The 27,773-nt window shown below is 37.6% G+C and overlaps 1 protein-coding gene across 1 annotated transcript in view; it reads right to left on the bottom strand.

The window, feature by feature from the left end:
• TMEFF2 (transmembrane protein with EGF like and two follistatin like domains 2) overlaps positions 1 to 25,289 on the bottom strand; it is a 248,047-nt gene extending 222,758 nt beyond the window's left edge. The window contains exons 1-4 of the mRNA XM_032637383.1: positions 24,706 to 25,289; positions 22,219 to 22,328; positions 14,511 to 14,640; positions 9,279 to 9,305 (exon numbers count right to left, since the gene is read on the bottom strand). Of these exons, the coding sequence (XP_032493274.1) occupies positions 9,279 to 9,305; positions 14,511 to 14,640; positions 22,219 to 22,328; positions 24,706 to 24,877 (439 nt within the window). The 5' untranslated portion in view covers positions 24,878 to 25,289. The remainder of the gene's footprint in view (positions 1 to 9,278; positions 9,306 to 14,510; positions 14,641 to 22,218; positions 22,329 to 24,705) is intronic.
• Positions 25,290 to 27,773: the final 2,484 nt, after the last annotated feature.

Here is a 27,773-nt window from a genome sequence, read left to right as displayed (position 1 = left end):
TTTTCTGTTTGTGGCCTTTACTATCAGAACGTAATGTCAGAATAGCCATCCAATCAGCCAAACTATGGAATTAAGGGGTTAGAAAAGCAGCTGGAAAATGCGAGAAAATGGGGGAGAAGGTTAAGTTTGTAAGAAATATATTTATTTATTTTTTTATATTAAATAAATATTTAATTAGGAATAGATCCAGTTTTAATGATCCATCTCTAAACAAGTTCTTAGAAGCATCGGTCCAGCTTTATTTAAAATCCAATTAGTTCTCCTTTTATTCTTCTCAGAGAGAGATCAGAAAAGAATGTAAAACTAAAATATCTTCAGAACCAGTTTACTAACTGAAAGTCACTGGAATAATTCTTCTGGTTTGACTCATTGAGCCAGAATGCTGATATTATTTAAATGTATAGTTTTCCATTTATTCCTGGATTTTTTTAAATCCCAAAGCTATAACAAGTATGTAATTTACCAGAGAAAATGAAATTGCTCTTTGTTAAGTACACATTGAAAATCATATGCTACAATATGTATTGTACATCTAGTACAGTAAAACAAAAAGCTATATTTTCAAATCCAAATTTGAAACAAAAGTCAAATGCAATTTGGCATGCACTGCAGCATGCAGAGAGATTCCTATGTATTAAATACTGTCCGGTAATACCTGAAATGTTCTGCTTGCTTACAAATACCAAAACAAGAGAAGGACATCTTAAATAAAACCCTAAATACAAAAATACCTTAAGAGAAAAAAATGTATTCGACTACTGCACAACCTAAGATATCTATTTGTAAAGGACCATAGACAGTGGTCAGATGAGTAGCAGACTGGTACATCTGAGATAGACAAGGGATACTCTGGAGAATACACCAAAGACTCCTGAACAGCAATGAAAAGCAGACAAAAAAAAGTTATCTTTTTTCTTTTAATTACAGAAGTCTTCCCCACTTCCTTCAACACAGTGCACTCTCAACCCAGATCTTGTAAAATCACCAGTCAGATCACAACATTCTCTATGCTCCAGACATTCAATGGCTCCCAGCTCACTCACAGGAAGAGCCCAACCCCATAGGAGTGTCTGCAGGGCCACCCCCATGTCTCTTCCTCATCTCCAAGCACCCTCTCACTCACTTCAGTCCAACTAACATCTGTGATCTTCTTGGAACACCCCAGTTATGCACCTGCTTCAGAGCTTTTGCATGGCAGTTCTCCTGGAAGGCCCTTCCCTCGCTTATTTGCAAGCCTTGTTCCTTCATTTCCTCCTCATCTTTGTCCAGGCCTTCCTGATCATCCCCAATATATTAGCAACCCTCCATCTTCCCACTTTTCCCCACTTACATGGCACTCAGCATCTAACAATCTATATTTTTTCTTGTTTATTTGTTTACCGTTTGGCTCTTTTCACAAGAAGTAAACTCTACAAGGGCAGGAATTTGTCTGTTTTGTTCCTTGTTTTAAATTTTACAGATTGTAGAGGATGCCATGGTGCAATGTGCACATTTCCCCCTTCTCAGCTTCTGGGAATATTGTACACAGACAGCTCACAGCAGAGTCCCTCTCCAGGTCTAGTCTGTAGCTGAAGAGTGCCACCTGGCCAGAGGTAACGCTCTCTTTTTGAGGTCACCCACATCAGTAGTGATCAGTGGTGGGGTGGGAAGGCCCAGCCCCATCATCCTGATTAAACACACTTTACAGGGGCCATCCCATATCAAGGGCTCCTTATGGGCCCTCCTGTGGCTTTTTAAAACTGCACCAGTCCTACTCTATCTGCCCAATCCTACATTCTTCCCTCCCACAGATGCTGATCCTGAGAGCACTACTCAGTGAACTTCGAATGTACAAATCTCAACCTCAGAGTTTACTTCCTGGGAAACACTGCAGGGATCACAGATGAAGAAACCAAAACAGATTGTGTAAGTAACATCCATGGTTACATAGCTAGTAAGTGGTGGAGCTGGGATGAAACCCAGAGTCTACTTCCAAAGCCTGTGTTTTTAACTACCAGTTCCTGCTGCTACTCACACAATCATATTTCTCCAAGAAGTTAAAGTATATGAAATACCCGGGCTTCCCTGGTGGCGCAGTGGTTAAGAATCCAGCTGCCAATGCAGGGGACACGGGTTCGAGCCCTGGTCCGGGAAGATCCCACACGCCATGGAGCAACTAAGCCCGTGCGCCACAACTACTGAGCCTGTGCTCTAGAGCCTGCGAGCCACAACTACTGAGCCTATGTGCCACAACTACTGAAGCCTGCATGCCTAGAGCCTGTGCTCTGCAACAAGAGAAGCCACTGTAATGAGAAGCCCACGTACCGCAATGAAGAGTAGTAGTCCCCAGTCACTGCAACTAGAGAAAGCCTGCGTGCAGCAACAAAGACCCAATGCAGCCAAAAATAAAATAAATTAAATAAATAAATTTAAAAAAAGAAAAAGTTATCAACACAAGAAGAAAAACAATGTGTAACTATGTGAAGTAATGTATGCTAACTAAGCTTTAAAAAAAATTAAGTATATGAAATAACTTACAGTGAATACTTATCAAAGAAAAGAAATGGGATTAGGGAAGGGAGATGAAGGGGAAAATTAATAGAAGAGAATTGATGACAAACTATTATAGACTGATGAGTATGATTAACTTAGATAACAGACCACCACAAAACCCCACAGGGGTTTGAGTACTACACTGAATAGAATAGATGGTTTCAGAAATAAAAATGAGAGCGGGAAGGGGGTAAGAAGATGGCATAATGAATCTCATATGATTGTTGATAGGATTTATGATTTATATAAACCACAGACTATGGGATCTGTCTGATATAGACGTTGCAAACAGCTACTGCAAGAGGTAGGGTAATCTTGTAGACTATAGTCTCCTTCCTTCTTAAAATTCAAGGACTGGCTTAGTTAACATATGTACTGTTGTTGGCATTGTGGGTAAAATGCTATTTTTTTTCTGATTATCATCCACACATCCAAAGATTGCTGTTGTGATTAAATAAGTTAATGTTATGATAGTGCTTTTTATAAACCATAGAGCATTTTACAAACAATTATACCTGAGTTAGGCATCCTTATGGATTTATCTAATTCATGCTCTGACATCAAGCAGAACGATAATAAAATCTTTCCATCTATTTTAAAAGAATCTTTCTAAAAAGTTCAAATCCCCTTAGAAGAGCTCTGCAATGCTTAGCATCCTGATGAAAAGTCTTCCTTGTAAGTATACTGAATCCCTCAAATTGTGAATCCCTCCCATTTCTTCTTTTTTAGATTTCTATGGAAGCAATATGCCTGCCATTGTAGTTTTAACAATTATTTACTGTTTTGAATTTTAAAACGTTATCCCTTATTTCTTATTTAGCTTATAGAACTGCAGTTCCTTTCATATCAACACTATGATTTCAGTCCCCTTCAAGGTGCAGAGCTAGCTATCTCCTCTAAATACTGTGGTTGGATTTGTAGAGTTCTTATTATCTCAGCATCAGTACTTTAGACCATGAACTTAAAAATCACTAATTTAAAGATCCAAATTTCTAATTAAACCCTTCAGAGAAATTATATTCTTAGAGTAAATGGGAAAAAAGAGCAAAGGTAACAGATTCTTTTAATTTCATTTTTTGGATTCCAAAGTTCTTTGTTTATTATGAGTTTTAGTTTATTATAACCATCTTTACTATAAGCAGATATTATTCTCCTTTACCAATAAAGTAAATGAATCTCTAAGGAGCTTGAGAGTGAAATCAAATAGGCATCCTTCAAGCCAATTAAAAATCTAGAATACAAATTACCTGATTCTTAACCCAAAGCCATGTCTACCACACTGCACACAATGATTACATTTATTTTCCTAGATATGGTTTTTAAAAACCTAAATGGGTGATTCAGAAAAAAATGTTTGTGGTATCCATTTCACATTCCCAAGCAATCTTCTCCGGAAATTCAATCAATTATTACCATTCTACTGGGAAAAAAAGTTACTTTTAAGATGGTAGTTATGTGTGAAGACAAAGTACAGCCATGTTGGTAACAAAGGCTTCTTCTCCTCCCTTTTCAGTTTCCATCATTCTCACTTTGTTTCCCTCCTTCTTTTATATTTTTCCAATTTCATTTTCCATTATCTTCATTCATCCTACCTCTATTTCATTACTACATCACAATATTGTTTCTCTTTGAGGTATAGAGAAAGCAAAATGGATTCTACTCCATGAAAACCTGAGATAAATTTCAATTGTGGTTCAGGTATCTATAAACTCATCTCCAGGCAGAAAAGCAGCTCTAAGGTGTAGGACAGCAAACGCAAGAATAGTTTCTGCTTCCTCCCCGTATGTATTGCCCTGAAAAAATCTCAAACCTTTCATACGTGGTAGAATTTTTTAGTTGAATCAGTATTTCAGATGAAGTTGCTTACAACTGATGCCTGTCAGACTTTGGCTGTAATGTGTACCCAATGGAGAAAATACATGGTAAGGCACATTGTGCTTGCCAGAACTTGACCATGACAGTAAGGTGGAGGAGGTACGGATCGAGGTCAGGAAAGGGAATGGGTATAGCAACATGGAAGAAAACATTACTTAGCCTGATATAAGAATATTTTATGGAATGAATATTCAATTCCTTGTTATTTATAGTATACTTAACAATTTATTTCTACAGGGGATTATTTCTCTTTTGATAATTAGAATCATAATTTTCCCATTGTGTGATAAGAAAAGAATTTACATGTAAATCTCCTTGAATGTAAAGAACTGTGTCATATTCAGCTTTACAGCTCCAGAAACCTTACCATGGTCCTCAGGTTATAGGAGGCTTGTTCAATTTGACTTAATTTCTGAATAGCATCAAATCCACATTAGAAACAATGCACATTAGAAAATTAGAAAGAATTTTTAAGAAATAATTTAAGTTCTCAAACTTGTTACAATACTGTTTTCTAGTTTTTAGCAATCTACCTATCAGAAACAGCCTAGGGTTGACAGTTTGTTGCAATGTAAATATTTCTTGTTCTATCCAAAGTATATATGAAATAAATGTCTTAATTATGTACATCCAAGTAATATTATACAAATATAATTTGCACAGGACAATTTTGCATTAAATAGAAACATACTATAACCGACTCTGTGCGTTAAAGTCATCGTAATAACAATTATCTGGATTATTAAAATAAAAATCAGACTATATACAAATAATGAATGTAAATTTAATTTGATTTGTTGCTGTACATATCTGACATTAATCTCTTAGTTAAGAGATTAATTATTAAAGAATTCTCTTAAAACTATATAATTGTATAAGTTGTATAAGTAGGCCCAGTGCTTCATTTTACCTCATGAATTAAAAATATACCCACTGTATCTATGCTGTATCTCTTAGAGACATTTTATTTATACAGACATTATCATACAACTTCCCATAAGATGTTACTAAAATTTAATCGTGAATTCTTCCAGACTTCTAGCAGGATAATATATTTATAACTATTTTAATAGTTAAAATATAGTTGTTATTTTACTGGACTTATTTTTTGTTTTTAGGGGTCTATCAAAAGTCTAGTTATTCCAGAAATAATTGTTAAGAGTAATGGAAAATATTAATGGTCTTATCTTTATAATATGACTGAAAGACTATGAAAGAAAAGCAGGTGTTAAAAACTATCCCTTGATCACCCACACACCCTTAGATTTTGAAAGGAGGCTCATTTAATACTTCTTTTTTACTGCAGTGTTTGTTGCTTAAGGAAGTCTTAAGTGGGTGGAGAAGATGTTATTAACACACACCTGTTTTCTTATTTACAGCATTCAATCTCCACATATATAAGTCCTTGAAACACCAACCCCTTTCTTTCTACTACTTTCTGAAATTCTTTGGAATTTGGTCCACATATGACCACATATTACCTTCCTATCGGACGCATATATAATTAGTTATAATTTATCCTGAATTGATTTTTCGAGTATGAGGCTATCCAAAAGATTCTTTGATGTAGACGCCTTTCCAACTAAACATTTTTGTTTGAAAACAAAGAATTCCATAAACAGCTGGTCTTATGTTCAAAACTAATAATACAAAAGTATTCTTTGTATTAATGAGTTTTCTTAAACACTAAAAGAAGAGGATACAGTCACTGAAATGGGAAAAGCCAACCTTTAAGATTTGTATGCAGTATTTGTTTCTTATTACTCTACAAATTACCTTGATGAATGAATGCACATTTTGCAGACCATGTTGAAGACACGGTAAACATGTTTTACTAAGTAAAGTAATAAGCCCTTTGAATTGTTTCATCTGAATAAACAAATCGATAAAGATTTTTAAACCCTCTATAAAATGTATACAAACAAGTTAACATAAATTTTATGAAACATTTAGATCCCTTTTATATTGTAGTAAAAATGTTCCCTCAAGTGCAGTAAATGACAGATATGCCCTTGTGCAAATAAGCTAAATTTAAATTATTTTTAAAATAATCAGGTCTAATCTTCAATGGTAATGTTTATTCGTTTAAGAATATAGGACAATCTAAAAAGTAAAAATTGATGTGTTTTTAAAGTGATTTTGGATTTGGAGCTTTAATGATATCATTTATGATAGTCATACATATAAGTGTTTTCCAAATAAAATTGTTCGCTTCACTATTCAGATCAGTGCACTCCATTTGGGAATTATATTAACTTTTGTTGAAAGAAATTAGAAAAATAATCATTAACCATCCAAAGTGCTTGCAAAGATGCCCCAATTATTAACCAAATACACGTTATTGAGAATATATCCTACAGAGACCGGTTAGAACGATCACTAGCTAGAATTGTTGGATTAACCAAACAATCACAGGTAATTCAATCACTTCTGGTTAATTCAAAGGAAACTGATTCTGGCTCCTCTGATATTTTGGTAATAGGAACTTGGTCAGAATACAGAGCAAGTCCATCCTCTGTATAGCAGAGGTAGCAAGTCAAACGTACTTGATGTACAATCCAAAGGATATGTGAAATGGAATTGTGCAGGTCACTCTATGTTTTTAGGTTCTAGTTATTAAGGTTTTTGTCATTTTGTATTAGAGTAAAAAAATTACAGAAAATTAAAACCATTAGTATTTCAGAGCAAAGTAACACATAGACTAGAAAAAATTAATTCAGTAAAAACAAAACAAAAACACTGTTGTGTCTCTGACTAAAAATGAAAAAGGATTATGCAGTTAGGAGTAAATACTCGTTTACCACAACTTCCAGAACAACAACTCTTTAAAAAGAATACAACTCAGAATTAAATGGGTTATATGCTTTTTTTCTTCTCAGAGCAAGGGTTATATGCTTTTTTTTCTTCTCAAAGCAATTATCTCTTAAGAAGTTGCTTTGTTTTTTTTGTTTTTCTCCAAGTTACTATAAAATACCTATAATTGAAAGGAAGAGTAAAAATAAAAAAGGAGAAAAAAATAAATGAAAGTAGTTTCTAACTAATATATGAAAATTAAGTTATAAATGTCATATTCATGAAATTAAAATGATTTCCTAAAAAATCACCTTATTCAGATCACAAGATAAAATAATGAACCTAAGATTTCAATATAAAATGCAACAAGGAAGAGTGAGGTTGACTTCACTGTCAATTGCCTGTGCTAATTACAGTGAACAAAAAACTGGAAACTAGGGTCTGAAAATCCACTACACCTTATTATTAAGAAAATTAAGAAATGATGTATGACATGAGGAGAAGACTCAGAAAAACGTATACCATGATGCTTTAACAAAAGGAGCAACGAAGACACCCTGTTTTGTTTTTAAAGATGCTAAAAAATTAACAAGACACTGTGTGAACAGTGGAACAGTTGAAACAACACAGTACTTGCCAAATTCAGTAGTCTACACATAAAACTAAATAGCTGGGAAATATATAGAATTTTGCATAGAACTACTTCCTTCCAAAATCAACATTTAAAAAAATTGATTAATTTCTTAATATTCCAATAGTGAAATATCTACTCAAGGAACTATCTTTTTTCCTTTCTTTTTCTCTTTAAAATTTAATTTTCCTAGAGCTCTTCTTTTCAAAACTTCTAGGGAAGTTTTTTTAGGAATACTATATTAATCAGCTAGTGAAAAAAAATTTATTAGAAATAGTAAAAGACTGTCTTAACATTAAATGATGGCCTAATGTCATATGCTTAATGACATGGAAATAAATTCATACTCTCATGGTACTGAATCTTAACTCCTATTCAGTTTTAATCTTTATGAAAAAAAATTGTGCTCCAATATGCTGCTCTAATTTTATTCTCTGGGTGTTGCTTATTTGAACTAGTTAAGCCTTTCATTCATTACGTAGGGTGACTTAATAAATTTTTAAAGTGTTGCCCAAACCAGATAAGGTGAGCAGTAGAGATCTGACTTTCCTGACTCCAAGGCCTTCTTTTCCTCATCTTTTATCAAATTCTTCATTTAAAAACTAAAATTTACTTGAAACATACATTTAATCATTTTATACAAGGCCTTGAGAGAATGTTTATGTTTTACTCATTCTATTTTCATTATTATTGTTGAAATTATATTTAGTTGTTTCTATTTTTTCTTGTTGTGTATAAAGGTAGAATCTTGTTTGGATTTCATTTGGAAAAGCAGTTTGGGAAATTTACAATGAAGGTTCAATCCATAAATAAAATCTTATTTGACAGTAAGCATGTCAGATCAAATTTTGAAAGTTTCTGCCTGTCTCTTATCTTACATACTTCTTTAAATGCACAACTAAATCATTAAAACATATGTCTTGTTTTAGTAAAAATAACTATAGATTAATCAAAGAAGTAAAGACACTATCTTATTTTCACTGGTTTAAAGTTTATCTTTTTTACTTTTATGAACTAAAGCTCCTTCAGTTTCAAACTATTAATTTGATAATTATGTTCTTATATACATGATAGTTATGTATGTGTTAATATCAGCACCTTGTAATTATGTATTTTAAAAACCCAATATTTAAATTATTTTCTCATGAGTTTTCTGTCCTGCCAAATATGCTTGGAGGCTTCTGTTAGGAAGTTTGACGTGCAGATTTATCTCAAAGTTAACTCAAACACAAACACATAAATGAATGTGATATATTCATAAATATATCAAATAATTTACATGGTATATACATTTACTTAGTATGGAGAATGACTTTTTTTGTCTTCCCTTTCCTAGAATGCAAAATGTGAATTCATCTCAGATATTTGTAATGGCAAACACATAAGTAAATATCCATGAATAATATCCACATGTAAGTCTTCAAATATATAAAAAGGCAACTCCTACCTCCATCTCCAGATCCTGATCCTGCATCTGGGGGGAAAAAAGGAAATCATTTATTTTTGCTCGAAAAACATCTTCAAAAAATGTGTATGACTTTATTAAAAAAATTCATGTTTATTTTCTCCATTAATATGGTACTATAATTTTAAAAATTACTAATATTTAATTTGAAAAACATATTCACATCAATCTAATTTCTATACTATAACTTATAAAATAAATTCCTTATTATTTTCGTTCTTAAACTTCATGAACAAAGTATTATCTAGCTTTGGAATAATTCCTAAACTTGACTATGTTAAAACTTCTCATTTTTATTTTAATCAAGATGAATTTGGTGCCTTTAACACAAAAAATTAAAAATGAGATACTTATAGCAATCAGTGAGACTTAGAAATTAAACAGTCTAAGACTTGTGGCAAATAAACACATAATTAAGGCTTATATTCTTGTACATTGCATTACAAAGGGAAAAACGGTTTAAAATGAATATCTTTTTATATAGAGATAATATGTTTTCCAAATTCCACAATTGTGGATGAGTCTATCTGCACCCAAAAGCATCTTTCAGTTTTGAAATCGGTGGAAGAGTGAGCTTAACTTTTGCCTTTGTGATTAAAAGTGGCTATACCCTAGGTGATGCTGGCAGAAAAGACAATAACCTCCCTCTGCCTTTCTCTTTGTCCACATCTCTCCCCTCCCTTCCACACAATTACAACTCCTGAAAGTTGTCAATTTCTGAGAACTCATGTCCCAGAAACACTCAATTTCCTAGTTTAGAGTCAAGACCATGGAGTTTCCATTTGCTTCCACCTGTTAAGTGGAGACATCATCTTCCTTTTGTCTCCCCACTTCCTTCCATTCTAAATACATTTGGCTATGTATTTTTAATGTTAATACTGGGAAATAAGACTAATACTAGTATTCTTTGTCTGATATGTCCTCAGTTTACACTGAAATCTCAACCAGCATTCAAGACCTATGTCAAATGTCATTTCTATGAATTAGTGTTTGCTGTTGTAGACCAATTAAAATAAACTACTACTTCTACTTGTTTGCCTCCATGACACTTTGTTGAGAGGCACTCATAGAAAGAGGCATGGTGTATGAAAATCTACAGAAGGCTGACACAGGGAAGAATGGATGCCTCCCCAGTAGTTTTCTTTGTCATTATGTTAGACATTAGCACTGTCATGAAGGAGCAGTAGTTTGAATTGTCACCTTGGTGGAGACCCAGACTAACTTAATTCACAAGGTTTAACCCTTTATTAAATCAGAACATCAAGTCATTAACTGCTTACATGACTAAGAAGCAAGTCACTGGGCCAGGCTATCCTTTCCTTAAAGGCAAGCTAATTGGTAAAACAATTTATAATAAAAACCCTTCATAGTAAATGTAGACTCAAATAAGGATTCTAATCATATGATTTGATTGTTTTAAGGTAACAGATAAAGAAAGGCTGATAACATTCATCTCTATAATAGGAAAATAGTCCTGTCAACTGAACTGAGTCCTAGATCACAGCACAATCACTTTGGACAGGACAGTGCTTGAATGGTCAATATTTGTCAAGTCTCCTTTTTGTATCTTTTTACAGCTAGAATTTTAACTGACTTTATTTGAATTAATTTGAAAGCTTAATTCAGTATTACTTATCAGATCATCAGAGGCTAATAACAGGTTGTACTATTACAGCATTAATACATTCTACCTGTGTTTTAGTTGAATGTGTATAGTTTCTTATTCCTTTCCCACTAAGTGTAAATGTCTTTAAATCAAGAACCATGTCTTGTTTAGCTCTCTATACTTCCACACACATAAGAGAAAATGCATAAACGCTTATGTATTCCAAGCTCCAAACATACTCATTGGATAACATAAGGAACATTATTCAACCTTCTTAAGCTTATTGGTCCTCTAGTCAATGGGTATAGTAATGTCTATCTCATTAGACTATTTTGAGGATAACTGCACAACAGCACATTTTAAATGCTTATCACTATGTCTAGAATATAATAGTTAAAATTTTGAGTGAACATCTTGCCTATTCATCTATACGTTTTCTGCTAAGTACATATGGCTGGAGAAAATCAAGAAAAATGGCAGTAGTATTTTGGCTTGTATTACTCATGTATGTTTCTAAAAATTCAAGGACCATGATCCTTAAGACAATTTGTGTTTGATTTGACCCAAATTAAGTAGCTAGTGAAGAAAGGAGGAATAGGCTGCAAAAAAAAGGTCACTTAAGTCCATGGCATCATTATAAAATAGTGATGGGGGGCTTCCCTGGTGGCGCAGTGGTTGAGAGTCCACCTGCCGATGCAGGGGACACGGGTTTATACCCCGGTCCGGGAAGATCCCACATGCCGCGGAGCGGCTGGGCCCGTGAGCCATGGCCACTGAACCTGTGCGTCCAGAGCCTGTGCTCCGCAATGGGAGAGGCTACAACAGTGAGAAGCCCGTGTACCACAAAAAAAAATAATAAATAAATAAAATAAAATAGTGATGGGAAGCTTTAATGGTTTCTTCACTATAAAATGAATCATCTTTGCAAACCAGAGACAAGTAGCCTACTAAAGCCTTATTAGTGAGACAGAAATACCTAAGAAAAGAAGTCATGCTGTTGCACCTGAATCTGGGCTCCTAGTCAATACATTTCTTATAAGGCAAAAAAGTGAAATTGACAGTGAGGCTATTGAGCAGACTGCCCAATAGGAAACCATTTTCCAGACAAAAAATGATTTGTAAGTTCAATGAAATGTAATAAATATAAAGTTTTATCTTCTACTGCCTTTTATTCCTAAAGATCAAAACTTGTCACCTCCATTCAGTGTCAAATAGCATTAAAAAAAAAAAAAAGGAGGGCTTCCCTGGTGGCTCAGTGGTTGAGAGTCCCCCTGCCAGTGCAGGGGACACGGGTTCGTGCCCCGGTCCAGGAAGATCCCACATGCCGCGGAATGGCTGGGCCCGTGAGCCATGGCCGCTGAGCCTGCGTGGCCGGAGCCTGTGCTCCTCAACGGGAGAGGCCACAACAGTGAGAGGCCCGTGTACCGCAAAAAAAAAAAGGAAAATCTATGAAGAAAAGAATGAGAATCTCTTTTAGAACAAAAGTCAGAACTCCAATTTATTTACAGTCAGACCTGGTTAATCAAAATTACTTTGGTCCCGCCATCATTATTCAGATCAAAACTTTTAGATTTACAAGTCAACAGAAGATGCATTCAGCAAGACCAACTTACTAATTAAATCCTGCAGAAATCTAAGTCTGTGAATAAGCTAGGGATGGATTACTCAGTTGTGATTAAATTTTCTACTTAGTCAAGTGTTTATTTTCATAGTACAACCAACACATTAGGGACTAGAATGGAAAGACTGAATGAATAAGAAGAATGTGACTGCATGTGCTGACAAGAACTTGGAGGTTGGAAAGTAAGAAAGAGAGATTTTGCTACTGTTGTTAGCCAACCTATAACTTCATGACTGCTTATTGTGACTACTGCCCACTGATCCTCATTGGCTATTGTCAGAGACACACAGATATCCTATGTGATCTTGAATAAGTAAATCCATTCCTCAGTACTCTCTAGTATTTGCCTACATCACTCCTGGTCTAATAACTCTCACATGTTGCTCTTACTTCCATGCATTACTTCTCACTCATAGATTGAATGGCAATGATCCGTTAGCTCTAGCAAATAAGCAAGTGATGCACCAGTCCAACTTGCCTCCCAATCACCTTTGCAGGAAGGACATCCACATTGTGAGGCAAAGAATCAAATAGGAGAAAAGACTACTTAAAAACCAAAACCAAAACGAAAAAGCCTACATCATTGCTCATGAGGAATGATACCTTTCTCTTCTGCTAATTCTTAGAAACTTCGGTAGTCACCAGTACAACCTGGAACACTGTCAACTGCTGACAATCAATAGGCCTAAGATAATCTTTTAAAGCAGCAGTCTCCAACCTTTTCGGCACCAGGAACTGGTTTTGTGGAAGACAATTTTTCCACGGATGGGGGTGGGGGGAATGTTCAGGCGGTAATGCGAGCGATGGGGAGCAACGGGGAGCGGCAGATGAAGCTTCGCTGGCTCGCCCTGGTCTGTGGCCCAGGGGCTGGGGACCCCTGTTTTAAAGAATATGAGACTTTCCCTTGTTCATTTACCACCCTGCCCCAGCCATCATACACATAATTTTAAACATAATTCCCTAGAATAGAAATACCTGTTATCTGAGAGAGACTTTCAATAAAATAGATCTTTCTTGACACTATTCTATATTTCCATTTTTGAAGAAAGTCCTTATATCATTATTATTTTTCTTGAATATGCTTATACCATCCAATTCCTCAGAAATTATGACTTTCCAGGAAGATGTTTATTTGCCATTAAGAACAACTCTCAAGGGACACTAAAGTTTCTTTAATATATGTGATTTTAGTGTTTCAAGCCTAACCTGAAGACTCAGCTTCATTTTACAGCATGGCTTTATCAAGTTGGGCTGTATTCCTCTTTTTTTTTTCCTTCCTGTAATGCTATTCAGCTCTAATAACCATTGTACTCAAAAGGAAAACCTGAAAAACCAAAGAGCCTATGAAGTCACTCTTCTTCCTTACTTTCTTTAGAGCATTCTTGGTACAATATAACTAAAAAGCTTTGTGGGAGCCCAGGCTGACTGTGTCAGAAAGGACAGATGTCATTAGAAGTCATGTCTATCACCGATACATTCTTCAATATAACCAGCTCACTGTTAAGAGGAGTATTTTGTAGGGCTGCTAAGGTTAGACACATCTTAACTTCCAAACCCAAATCTGCAAACTGCCTTCCACCAGACGATCCTCTTGTTACAAACAAACAATCAAACAAACAAACAAACGAACTTTATTCATGCATAGATAAGTTTCCTATGTTTGGAAGCTGAGCAGTCAATCTAGATTTCTAATTATGTTATTCAGCTGTCTGTACTTCATTAAATAACATACATATTAAAATCTACCAATGTCCTTATGGTACATTTATCTTTCTTCCAGAAGTGACTTGAAATGTAAAAAGACATAGAATAAGAATAATGTATACTTTGTACGAAAGAATAAGAGGCTTGTCTAGCTAATAATATATAGTCTGGATTATTTATTTGGATAACGATAAACAGGCCATAACGTGAAAAGCAAGACATGGTTTTTGGATTCAGAATCCATTCCGAAGGTTTTCGGGAGTCTTTAGGATCACATACATACCTGTGGCACATGATCCTTCAGACACCACCAGTATCTCACTCTGCTGTTTGCACGCAGCCTGCCGCAGGTAACACTCATTCTGGTAGCTCTCCCCATTGGAGCCACACACAGGCACATAGTCACTGTTGCACTGGGGAGCACACAGATGTAAGCCTATGGTTAGTACTGGAGTCTGCATGCCTCTGACATCTTGAACAGAAATCATCATTTACAAAAGAAAGCACTTGTCTTCATTTTCAGTGATCCCCCTTGTATCCAGCAAGTCTCTGACCTTGTAAGGACACCATTCAAAGATACACAAAAGCAATGTCAAGTCATCTGATTCAGATAGGGGGAAAAAGAGCTTCTAAACTGATTGGGCAATTCCAACAAAGTGATAGGACAAGCAATAATAAAAAGATATAACAACAAATGCATCAATATTATTTAATTTTTTTCTAATATGTGGCCCATATGGTTTGGTGGAAAAAAATCAGAACATGTTATAGTATTCAAGCTATTCAAAAATAGTGTCTATCTGTGTTTGGAGCAGAAGTATATAGCTGAAATGCCAAAGAATTCAGTTACTCCTTAGTATGTTTTTCCTCTGTTGAATTTGAATCTTTACAAATTTCTAAATATTTGGATAAGACATTTGAATTATTAATTAATTTTTCATATATTTTTAGACCATTGGATATTGATGTAGATACAGTGTAGAAAGAAACAACAGACCATGGAATACAGAAAAAAAAATCAACAACTACTGAACCATATGTAAACTTGATTGACTACTCAAAAGTATGACTTAACCTATATTTCATAAAACAAAAAGTTCATTTTTAAACAACCTCATTACAAAAATGTACACATTTTACAATGGAAATTAGGCAACGTACAGGGTGTACTCATGATAATGTGATCACACTCTAAGGCATTAGAGATACTTGGCTGTGTCCTATACCTGCTAATTACGCCACTGATGTGATCATCTACTGATGTGCTACATTGTTTAATTAGAACAGATGTAATGATCAAGACGATTATTTATAAATACTCACCCATGCCAGAAACTAAGTAAAACAAATCATACATATACATGTATGTGAAAACACTTTTCTGTTTCCTACTTCTTATTAAAATATTTGGATTTTTGATGTGCTAATTCATAACACATATAAAATAAACCAATAATTTAGTGAGATGGCTAGGGTTTTAATATATATGATAATAAACCTAAAACTCTATCAAAAGTTAAATTCAACTCAAGGATTTATGCAAAAAAGCAAATTCTCAATATGGTTATAATCTGATGATAAAAACCTGAGATTCATTTTCTTACTCTATTTTCTTACAATATCTGTACTTCCTTACCAATCAACCGTTTAGGTCTTGTTCGTTGCCTTTTTGTAATAGCTTAACCATCCTAACCATTTTTTAAATGGTATAAGACAGTGTTCTCTGAAATGACAGTTTTTTGAATCTGACTCTACAGCTATTATTGAAAAACTTAAATATAATTTTTAACTAATAGTTATGTACTATTCTCCTAATAGTAAATTCAAATTGTATGACACTCATAATCACCATAATTGCTAACAAGATAATTTAGATACTAAATCATATCTATTTAGAAATTATTTAAATATGATTAAAATGATTGAAATATTTTAAATATGCCATATTTTAAAAATCTTTATTTCTACAACTTATAATCTAGACATTCTGGAAGGTTCTGTATAATAATTTCTTTCCACAGTTACACTATACAGCTACCAGACTCAGTCTATCTACATTATTATATTTTAAAAACACTATTTTGATAGGAACTTTTCACTCATGAGGATCTTTAATTCAGTAGGCAATTCACTTCTGACCAGGTGATACCTGTGTAAGGGCTGTCTTTCACAAGCTTTCCAAATATATATATATATACCTAAAAACTGACCTACCATAAAACTGAACATCTTTATCACTACTGAAAAATAAAAGGCAGTAAGAAAACGTCAGTAAAGAGTTGAGTTTTCCAATAAGCAATACTGAAGAAACACCAAATAAATAGAGGTGGTACTCATGTCAGAACCATGGCCAGGGAGGCAGGTGGATGGACAGGTGCTTGATAAATGGGCTGTGTTCAGTATCAGGGACAGGAGAATGTAGGGAGGATTTATGAGGACCCACTACCACTTCAATGGTATCTGAGGACATGGAAGAGGGACAAGAAAGAAGTGACCAGCTGGTAACATATTATAGTCAGTAGACTTGCTGACCTTTTCAGTAGGCAGATGAGAGTCATAATTAGTGTGAACGGCTGGGCTAGTTAGCTTCTCATGCTTGGTTCCTAGCTTCTTGTCCGAGGTTACCTTTTAATCTCCATCTCCAGCCCTGGTTACAATACTTTGTGTGTAGATTACTTGGGCCCATGTTTTCTTCTCTCTAATACCTAGAATTTCACTATTTATCCTTCTCATCTACTTCTGTAGATTATTCAGATGTAGTCAGAAGATGAGGAGTGAGGGGTGGGAAGTATTTATTATCTCTGTCAAGTGCTAGTACACAATGCTGATATGCATCTTAAAATATCGAATAAACTGATAAAGCGCTCATATGCCACTTCTGAAGGATGTAGTAAGCCAAATGTGAACAGTGCTAAAAACAGAGCTGCCAAGTTCTATGCACAAGCCAAAAGGAAGATTTGTATGGAGTTGAAAAGAGCTTAACTGTAGATAATCAGCACGATGTTTTTGGCCCTTACTACCATGACTTGCACTCATTAAAATGAATAACACATGGAGGAAGCACACTCTAAATCATTAAGGCTCAGGAGTGGAAGTCTGGTCCCAGGTTCTCCCATTTCTCTCACTGCCTTAGTGTAGGACCTTGTGTATATCACTCAAAAATGAAATATTTAACAAGTTTATAGCTTAGTTCCCCCATTCGAAATGGTTAACTGGGGCATTTGGGAGGATTAAGAGTCATGCTTCAAAATGCTTTGGAACACTCATTTATAAAAAGAAATGTAAATTATGTGCCTTTCATGATATATATTTTAACTAGCAGAGTTACCATCTAGCATCGACACTGAAGCATGCATGTCTAAAATTAGAAAACTAAAGGAACACGGGCTAACCCTAAGTACAAAAAAATAAGCTAACTACTACATTAAAATATGCCAAATTATTGGAAATAATTTTCAGTGGTAATTATGAATACTGCTCAGTTTCAGAGGAAGGGACAGATTCAGATGTTAGATGACTTGCTAAAGGCCACATAGTTGGCTGGTAAAGAAAAAACAAGACTCAGGGCCAGATGGTTAAGCTCATAAATGTATGTGTTGTCCAAACTTCCTCTCAGGGGAAAAGTGATTCTGCTTCCTTCAGATGTTTTAAATATCTTAAGTTTATTTTCCAAATATGTGTTTTTTCAGTGAATGATTTTGTTCCAAAATGTCCACATTGCTTAAGAAAGCAGCAACATGTCACACCCATGGATTCAGTGAATATATGGAATTTGTTTTGCTACAAATGAACAAAAAATTTATGTGAGAAATTTTTCATACGATATATTGCTTGTTTGGTTAATAAGAATTTCTTTTAACTGAGATTTCAGCAACTAGAAGCTATGTATAACTTACATTTTATATATTGTCAGCACCTTCCATAGAGTCTGGCATATAGAAGGCGCTCCACAGATGTTAAGTGAATTCTGTTATATTCCCGGTTGTCAAAGGCTTAGGAATAATGGCTTAGGATATGGCATGTTTCTCTTCCAAAAAAGAAAGCGATAAAAAACCCACGTATGTCCCAATCCTTTGATCATTCCATAGGTAACTTTTACTTTTCTGTGACTACAATTTTTCATATGGAAATTTTTTTATGATTTTAAGTGAGTGGGCAGGCCTGTGACTATGGTGAAAGTGACTCTGTGTGACTTCTGAGGCTAGGTCGTTAAAGGATACAGCCTCTACCTGGCTCTTTCTCACTCTCTGGATGCTTGCCATTGAAACCCAGCCACTGTGCTATGAGGAGGCCCCAACTAGTCCAAATGGAGAGATCCACATGGAGAAGGACCAAGGTCCCCAGCTGACAGTCCAGTATATGAGTGAGAGTCCTGAGAAGAGTACAGAAACAAGTCTTTGAGTTCCCTCCCCGGCTCAGCTAACACCAAGGGGAGCAGAGATGAGCTGCTTCCATTAAGCCCTGTCCAACTGCAGATTCATGAGCAAAGTAAATGTTAATTGTTTTGAGCCACTAAGTTCTGGGCAATTTGTTATACAGTCCTAGTTACTGGAACAATTGCAGATCTAAAGTGTGGCTTATTAAATGAAAACATTTCACATTTGAATTAAATGATACCTAAAAAACATAAGGCTTCATCATATTTTTAAATTATAAAGTGATCATTGATCATTACAGACTAATTGATATGACCAGTGCTATTAATAGCTGCATATGTGTCTTCTTTTCGTCCCCCTTCCTTCTTTTATTCATCCACCCATCCATTCATCCATCGTCCATCCACCCATCCATCCATTCATCCATCCACTGTCTCTAAATTTTCAAACCACAGCTGATTTACCAGAATGACCAGGATATCATCTGGTATATAGAGAGGAAGGTAGGATGCATGAGGTTGCAGGCCATTTCTGGAACTTATATCATCATCCAAGAATTAGTTGTACTACTTCTGATATCGAGTTGTCTACAATAAACTGGTACTTTTGTTGTTGTTATAATGTTTTTATTTGCATGTATAATGTCCTAGAAAAAATTAGATTGGTGTCAAAGGACCTAGATTCTGGCTTTAGGATCACCACTTAATGGTAAGTTATTTATATTTATGGGTCTTAATTTCCTTATCTGTAAAAGGAGGAGAAAATAATTATCTCACTCAATTGTGAGAAACAAATGAGATAACATGTTTGAAGGGTAGAATATGCGTATCATAAATCATCTAAGAGAAGTGAAGATAAATATTTGTTCACCTTAGTGCTCCAACTGTAATCCAAACTGCAAAACATAGATTATACACTCATATACCCACTTCTCTTTGAAATTTATCTCTCAGCCAGAAAGACCACATTTGGCACCCATTTTGAATAGAAGAATTTGGACCTGTTTCTGAAAGCAGGAGAAACAGAGTAGATGACCTAAGCTAGTTTAGAACAGTATATAGAAAAATAGATTTTTCAGGACATCTGCCTTTTCATCAGACTGGGAAACAAAAAATTCTCAAATTCATTTTAAAGTATTGGAAAGTACTGAGTCAAGATACTCTTAGCTTAAAATACCTATTATTCTTTCACAACTTGTTATCTTGAACTTAATTCTGCCACTCTCTATTCCTGGTATGTACAGAGTCTAAATTTTCCACTAGGGAAATGTTTATTTTCTCCTGACAACTTTGCAACACACAAACTAATAGCAGCAGTAATCTAGTAGTAAATTTAAAATGCAACAGGCATTAGGAAAAGGAAATTTACATTTTAGTTTCTTATTCAAACTTGCATTCACTTCCCCCGCCCCCTGCAATCTATACCACTCAACGATTTTTTAAATTAATGACAAATGTAACTGGCAGACCGAATGCGTAAAAAACATAAATATCTTTGTTGATAAAAGTTATACCAAAACCCTCTGTGCAACCTGAAAACTGAACACAATTTCTTTAATAAGAAAATTATAAATTTTCTTTTAGTAGCATGCATCCATTTAGAATTTTGTGAACTCATTTTTTTTTTTCTCTTGGTGAATCTTGTTATAATTATGGTTTTCCATTTGAGGAACATCCTTCTTGGTTCATTTTATACTGTATATGAGTTCACTTCTTATGTCTACCCATGGTTACGAAAATAAGAAAAATTTCTGGGAATTACAAACTGAAAAGGGAAAAATCCACAAAATCCTGTGGGCCTTTAACTAATGATTTATCCAACTATATTTTCCCCTTAGTTAATGTTTGTATGAAGTATGACTTGCAGAGTTCTTATGCTCCATCTCTCTCAAGTAGTTCACTGAAAGAACATAATTACATTGTTCAGTATGGCTAGAGACCTTAGAAATTGGTGTTGCATGAATATTAAATATGCATTAATATTTCCAACACTATCGTATGGTCTAATGACTGTAACCTGGGCACAGCAATACTTACCCACCAGGTGGTGGTGCACTTTACAAATATCAACTGTTTATTACTTTTCTTAGGAAGAAAAAAAAGTCCAAGAAGTTTCTAGCTTATCTATAAGCCATTCAAAACCATATTTAAATGTGAATTCCCTTCTTTTTCTCACTGGGAGGTTGAACTTAACCTAAAACATTTAAATTTCATCAGCAATTCTAAATATTACATACAGTTGGTCCTCCAAATCTGGGGGTTCCAAATCTGCAGATTCAACCAACTTCAGATAGAAAATATTTGAGAAAAAAAATTCCAGAGAATTCCAAAAAGCAAAACTTCAATTTTCCACTTACATAGCATTTACATTGTATTTACAACGTTTACATTGCATATACATTGTATTATAAGTAATCTAGAGATGACAAAGTATACAGGAGGATATGCATAGGTTATATATAAATTCTACATAATTTTATATAAGGGACTTGAGCATCCTTGGATTTTGGTGTTTGTGGTGGTCCTGAAACCAATCCCCGTGGATACTGAGAGACAATTGTACTATAACAAATTTTAGACCTGAATTTGAGTTCTAATATTTTATTTGTTTTATAGCCTTTTAAATTTTTTTTTTTAAGTTTTGCTTACAATCTTGGAAAAATTTTCCCTTATCCCCGGTATATACTTTCATTAATGGGAATATTTTCTAGTTGAACCATTTGTTAGATTTGATGTGTATTTTAAAAAGTAATTCAACAACACTCAAAGGTGAACGTAAGATATCAGTACAGCATCTCTAATACTTGAATTATAAAAACATATTGAGAGAAAAAAAGGCTTATACTGCACATGGTAGAAAGCATTTGTTAGATGATGACTATAATAATGACACTGAGTTCTATCTTTAATAAATACTAATAACCTAGTTTTGGTAATACCACAACTGCAATCTCTCTCTTTTAATTTTTATTTATTTTTTTAACATGAGACAAAAGAACATCTTCCTCATGTTTATGAAATAACTTTTGTCTATTTGCACTCTTTTGGATTCCTGGGAGATTCAGTTGTAACTGAATGTGGTATCCATGAAAAGTTGACAAATATTAATAAGTGCTGTGATTTCCAAACTAGCATAGTAGTTTTAAAGTCACATTGATAAGGAGCTCATTTAAAAACTTAACCAGATTGCCAGGATAATAAAACCCAAGACCATTAAAACAGAGAAATATGACCGAAAGAAGATAGCCCCAATCAAAAAAAACAAAAGTATAAATCCACACTTCTAATCCAGCCATGATTTTGACTATTATCCCCAGTAGTTGACTTATAGCATGCATGTTAGAAGGGGCACAGAAACATAATTTTTCTTTGACACACCAAAAGAACAACCTGAAGCTTTCTACCTCCAGTGGCATTTATAACTGTGGCACATACATTTCTCCAAAAAGCTGTGCCTTTTTGACATCAGTTGGCTCTCTTGCCAGTACTTTTGTTTGGTGCCAGCTTTCCTCTTAGCTTGCATAGCTATAAATTGCCAAGTGATGGGCTGTAAAAGAAGATCTCTGCTTTGTCGTCTCATTAATGAATTAGAAGATGCAAATACCAGACTTCTTACCTTGAACTGACAGACGCATGTCACAGTGTCTCCAATTCTTAAACATTCCCCATCAAATTTACAGGTGTTGGTGTCACAGAGGAAGAGATCATTTTCTCTGTCATCATAACCTCAAATTTAAAGAGAACACGCCAGTCATTAAATGTTATAGACTTGAACAAAAAAAGAAATATCTTGAAGCTTTAAAAGAACTGCCCTAAATTTTAATTCCAACAACCACAGCTGTACTGCAAGGTCATTCTTTACTGACAACCTAAAAAATTCTAGTTAAGTGATTAATGTTAGTTTCTTTTTTTCACTATTCTTTTCTAGTCAATTGTCTTTTAATATGCTTTTTTGATAATGCTCTTTTATTTTAGCTTGGATTAATACTGGCAGTGGTGGATGAATATCTAACACTTGCTTCTTAGCTTCCTTATTATTTTCTCATTAAGTAGACTATAGTTTATGACCCCCAAACTTCATAGTTTAGAAAAGAGCTGGTGATGGTCTCGGAATGCCTTTTACCATTTCTTTACCTTTAATCATTCTTTTGCTTTAAGGTCTGCAACAACCCCTTATTTGGAATTTTTCCAGACAAAGAGGAAACAAAGCCCCAATAATAAAGATAAACAGGCACAGTGTTTTCTCTGATGGTCTGTCTGGCTCAAATGAAGATTGATCACCTCCAAGTTAACAGGGGTAAAAAGGGGTGCCAGGTTCTTGACAATCTGCCTGGAAAACCAGTTTATTTTCTTTAGTTTCTGCAGATCCTTATAAGATACCTGGTAATAATGAATTTCTTGATTGTCAACCCCAATTTCATATTTAAGTTAGTTAGTTCCTAAAACAGTACCATAGTTAGGGATGAAACAAACTAGTCATGTTGGGCTACAAAGCTATCAACATTCCAAACAATTGATTTTGCAGGTTACTTAATATTCCTATGATAAAGCACCTAAAAAAGTGATTAGGTACCTGCAAAGTGGAACTTAGTCTATCCAAAATAACATATATGCATGCATGAACCACGAATAAGTTAAGGAAAACATGCTGAGTTTTATAAAAATGGCAAATTTAGAAATTGCCAAAAACAGAACAAGGGCAATATATTGACCAAATCTAACAAGGTTGCAAATCTCAACTTGTCTTTAAAAAGTGCAAACTACAATAATGTATAATAATTTTCCTTGTGGAATTTACATCAGTAACTACCCAGGACAACATATTCTTTTATCCTATAAGTTACAGTTGGTCATTCCCTCTTCTCCAAAGTTACATACACTTCAGATCACACACATCCCCGAAAGCCACTTTATTCAGAGCTAGATTCAACTTCCGTGGAATTATATATACAGAAGATGAAAAATTACATACACACTTGCTAAAACTAGAACAGACCAGACCTTGGGGACAATACCCAGGCATGTTAATGCAGTTTAAAATGCCAGTGAAATCACACCACAATCCCGCCGGTAGACTATGGGCTGTCATACTGAAATGCGAAGCTACTCGGACAGTGCAGCAACTCCCATCCTCGGGCCCTATTTAATTAGGAGGCTTCAGCACAGCAAAGCTTGCCAAGCTCTCGCGTTCAGACTCGGAAGGGACCCGAGCAAGCAAGAAGAGCGCCTGACGCACTCCAAGGAAGCCTGCCCAAAAATGGAGGAGTCAGCGCCCAGTGGGGTCAGTTTTGCCCTCCGCCCGCCTACGCGTGAGCCTGGCCGGCCTTGGTCATGCACAGTCCGGCCTGGTAGACGGGCGAATGGTTCTTGTCTCAACTTCCTTCGACCATCTAGGAGCCTGGGGAGGGAGGCAAGAGAGAGGCAATTCGGGGATGCAAAAACAACGTCTTTTGCAGCCAGCTAGAGAAGGAGGATGTGTATGCATGTTTGTGTGTGTGTGTGTGTGTGTGTGGAGAGAGACAGAGAGAGAGACACACAGAGACAGAGAGAGAGAGTAACTGAATCTCTTGAAACACAAGCTCCTTTAGAATTTCTGTGACCTGGTCTTGAATGCCAGACAAGTGCACCCTCATGGCACTTTTGCCAGTAATCAGTGTTTCCCCTGCAGTCAACATTTGATTTATTGCTTTCTCGCTCGTTCTTTCTCATAAACTTATTTCTCTCTCTTTTTTGCTAGACTTTTTTCTTTAGTGACAGAAAAGGTTCTGTTTTAATGTTTGCCCAAGGATTGGTGCTCTTTTCAGTGAATCCACAAACCCATCCCGTTTAATATTTCTTAAAATCTCCGCAGCTCCAGTTTAAGTGCAAGGATGCAAAGGTTCCTACACCTGCACTTTCTGTCCTCCCCAGGACCCCCGCCCCCTTCCTTAGCGGCCTGGAACAGTTCTCTGTGCTCCTCTGGGTGGAGGTCGGTGGTCTCAAGGGTTTGGAGCGGTTGGAGTCGAGGGGCTGGGGAGACGCACTTGGGGAGGTTGGTCTGTACTGGAAACGCGCGTTTCCTCTGAGGAGTTAAGGGGTCGGGGGGCTGGGGTTCTGGACTTACCAGAGCAGTTCCAGCCGGTGGGCGTTTGGCAGTCACTTAAGGAGGTAGGGAAAGCTGCGAGCTTCACCGGGCGGGCTACGATAAGTAGCATTACAGGCAGCAGCAGCAGCCAGCAAAAGCCCTCGCAAAGTGTCCAGCTGCTGCACTGCCGCGGGGACTCCCACAGCACCATGACTAGTTCGCGCAACTCTGCAGCAGCAAACGGCTTCCGAAGAACACAAGATCGCGGGGGTCAGGCAGCGGGCTACTGAGCATCCCGCGGACAGCGGCAGCAGAGGCGGCGGCGGCGGCAGTGGCACCTGACGGGGAAGCAGCAGCCAAACCCGCGCATGATCTCCAGAGTTTCAGCAACATCCAGTGACCCGGCTCAGCCACGGGAGCGAGAGGGTCGTGCACCGAAAAGCCGCACCGGAGACGAGGTAAGCTGCTGCCATAAGCAGAGGGCTCTGGCAAGCCGGGGCAGCAGGAGGATACCGGAGTCCAGAGGGAAGAGGAGAGGAGCCCAAGGGGGCTGGGTGGAGGGAGAGTCAAAGCGCCCAGCAGCCTAGCAGCCGCCTCTCGCGCTCTGCCGCCCGCATCCCTCTGGCGTTTGGGAAGCAGCAGGTCCTTAGCCCGCCCGGGATCACGTGGGAAGAGGCAGTCGGGCGTTGATTGGCGGAGCTGGATGCAGGTCCCGGAGGGAGGGGTCGGCGAGGAGGTGCTAGGAGGAGACGACGGCCGACGCCACAGATGGGCTCGCTCACCAGGCGCTGGCCCGAGTGGGGCTAGGCGGGGATGGCTCAAGTGAGAATCGCGGGCTTCAGAGCGGGCGACTCCCACACCTTTAAATACCACCTGCCCTTTCACTCTCCGCCGCAGGACGCCCCCTACCGAGCGCTGGGTCAGATCTCGCGCCCCTCTTCCGTGCGTGACCCTAGGCGGCGAGCGCCCGCCGCGTCTGGGTGGCGTCTCTCTGAGCTGGAGCTGGTGAGGGTGGAGGTGACTGAGGAGCGGTCGCAGCAGGGAGGAGAGGGGAAAGAGGGCACAGAGGAGAGAGCGTCCTGCTGGCGCCCGGCGCTCTAGCGTGCGGGAGCGCGCCGCCTGGCTCTAACGGCATGCAGCTGGGAATATCGCCGCGGAGAGCCCACGGACGTTTCTCTAGGGAGCAGCAGGAAGCAGGAGAGGGTGAGAGGCGGTGGTGTGAGTACAGCTCTGGCTGGCCTGGAAGAAGCAGCAGTTCCCACAGGAGCCTGCGAACCTCAGGCTGCTCAACGAGCGGGCTCAACCAGCCAGCCAGGCTCTCTCTCCGCTCTCTACTCTCTCTCCCCTCCCCTCCCTGGCCCCTCACAACCCAGAATCAGCCCGAGGAGTGGGAGGTTTGAAGCCCTCTCCCCACCAAACACTCGTCTCCAGCCGGGAGCCTATTTGTGTGGCTGGCTGCCTGGGAGGTGCGGGCAAATGTGTTTCGAAGGTCAGATGTGGTCTGGACAGGTGGTCAGAGAGTGGCAGGAAGGCTGCTCTGCATCAGCCACGGCGGGTTGCCGGGCGCATCCGCCGAGAAGCGGCGTCTGAGAAGAGCGGCTCTCTTTGGCGGCGCAGGTTGTGGCCTTGGGAGCTTTACGCGGGTCTCTGCCGGATCGCCAGAGACGTGGGCGAGGCAAGAAGGTCTCACTCGGCAAGTCTCTTGTTCTGCGCCTTTTCTTCTTTGGCCGCAGCCAGCGCCTGGCAAACGGCGTAATAGGACCCGCCTTCCGTCTGCTGCATTCTTCACGCAGTTAGACAACACTCTTTAGCCTTATGGTATTTTAGTCTCTAGTAACGAACGGGACCCAGAGCTTCCCGGGACACGGATGGAGAGGAGCATCTTTCTCTCGTGACCCGGGTCGTTGTTGCACAGTGTTTTGGATGAGTTTTCTATGTGATTATTCAGTGTCTTCTATGCTGTGTGATTGTTCTGTGATTCAGGTTTTTTTTTCCTTCTCTTCCCGTACCCTCCTTTCTCTATCCCCCCTCTCCCTTCCTCCCCTCCTTCCTTTCCCTCCCTCCCTCCCTCCCTCTCTCCCTTCCTCCCTCCCTCCCTCCTCCCTCCCTTCCTTCCTCTTTCTTCTTTCTGTTTTTCTTTCTTTCCTTTATTTCAAGAGCCCTCATCTCCTCCTTATTTTTCTTTTTAAATCTTGCCTTTCTCCCTCTCCTGTGTCCCTTGAAATTAGAAGAACATTGCGTGATAGCATCTCACAGGCAATTAGCGTCCATTCCCAATCACTTAACAGAGGCACCAATACCCTTTGAAAACAGGGACTATCTATCCTTTGCAGGCTCCACCAGAAACACAAACTATACCCAAGCTATCTTTTTAAGTACTTTAACCTCCAAACTGCTCCCACTTCCTTGCTTTTTAACTTCTCCTTTGAGAGATGTGATCGTGCAGCACCTCAGTGCCTCAAAGAAATCTTTTTTTTTTTTTTTTTTTCCTGTGTGAAACCCATCTCTTTATCTTATATCTCCGCCTCCGCCCGGAGGTTCCCCCCCCCATTCCCCCGCCCACCTCCAAAGATTTCTGAATCTCTGTGTCTCTAGCTCCTGGCAATTAAGCAGCAGATCCCAGCATTCTAGTCGGTGGCATCGCACTCCTCACCGACGAAGACTCCATTAAAACAGATCAATTTGACCAGACGTTGGAGGCATCAGAAAATCGGCTTCTAGACAGTGCAGCTAAATTCTTCAAGGAAACGGAATGCCCATTAGATAGAGCTGACAGCCGATATGGCAAAAACAAGGAATCAGAGATGTCTTTTCGCTGCACTCTTTCAGCAGAGAGGGCAACATAAATACACGCCTAATGTAGATCAAGATTTAACAACTCCCCATTTCAAAGTGAGGACATGTCATTTTCCATAGCAAGGCTGGTGTGGTAACTAATCAGGCTTATGAAAATAAGTCATGCTTGAAACTGAAGGCAAAGTCCTTAAAAGTGTTTATGCAGGAATTATGATAATGAAACAGGACCTGCTAGGGTATCAGTGCTTGGCTATAGCAGTAGAATTTTACGGAACCTCTTAGCTGAGTAAAACTGTTTCTGAATTCTCTGC

The sequence above is a fragment of the Phocoena sinus genome, chromosome 7 (assembly GCF_008692025.1).
Source record: "Phocoena sinus isolate mPhoSin1 chromosome 7, mPhoSin1.pri, whole genome shotgun sequence".
Classification (NCBI taxonomy): domain Eukaryota; kingdom Metazoa; phylum Chordata; class Mammalia; order Artiodactyla; family Phocoenidae; genus Phocoena; species Phocoena sinus.
Note: the sequence above shows the minus strand (reverse complement) of the source record. Positions and strands in the feature narration are given on the sequence as shown.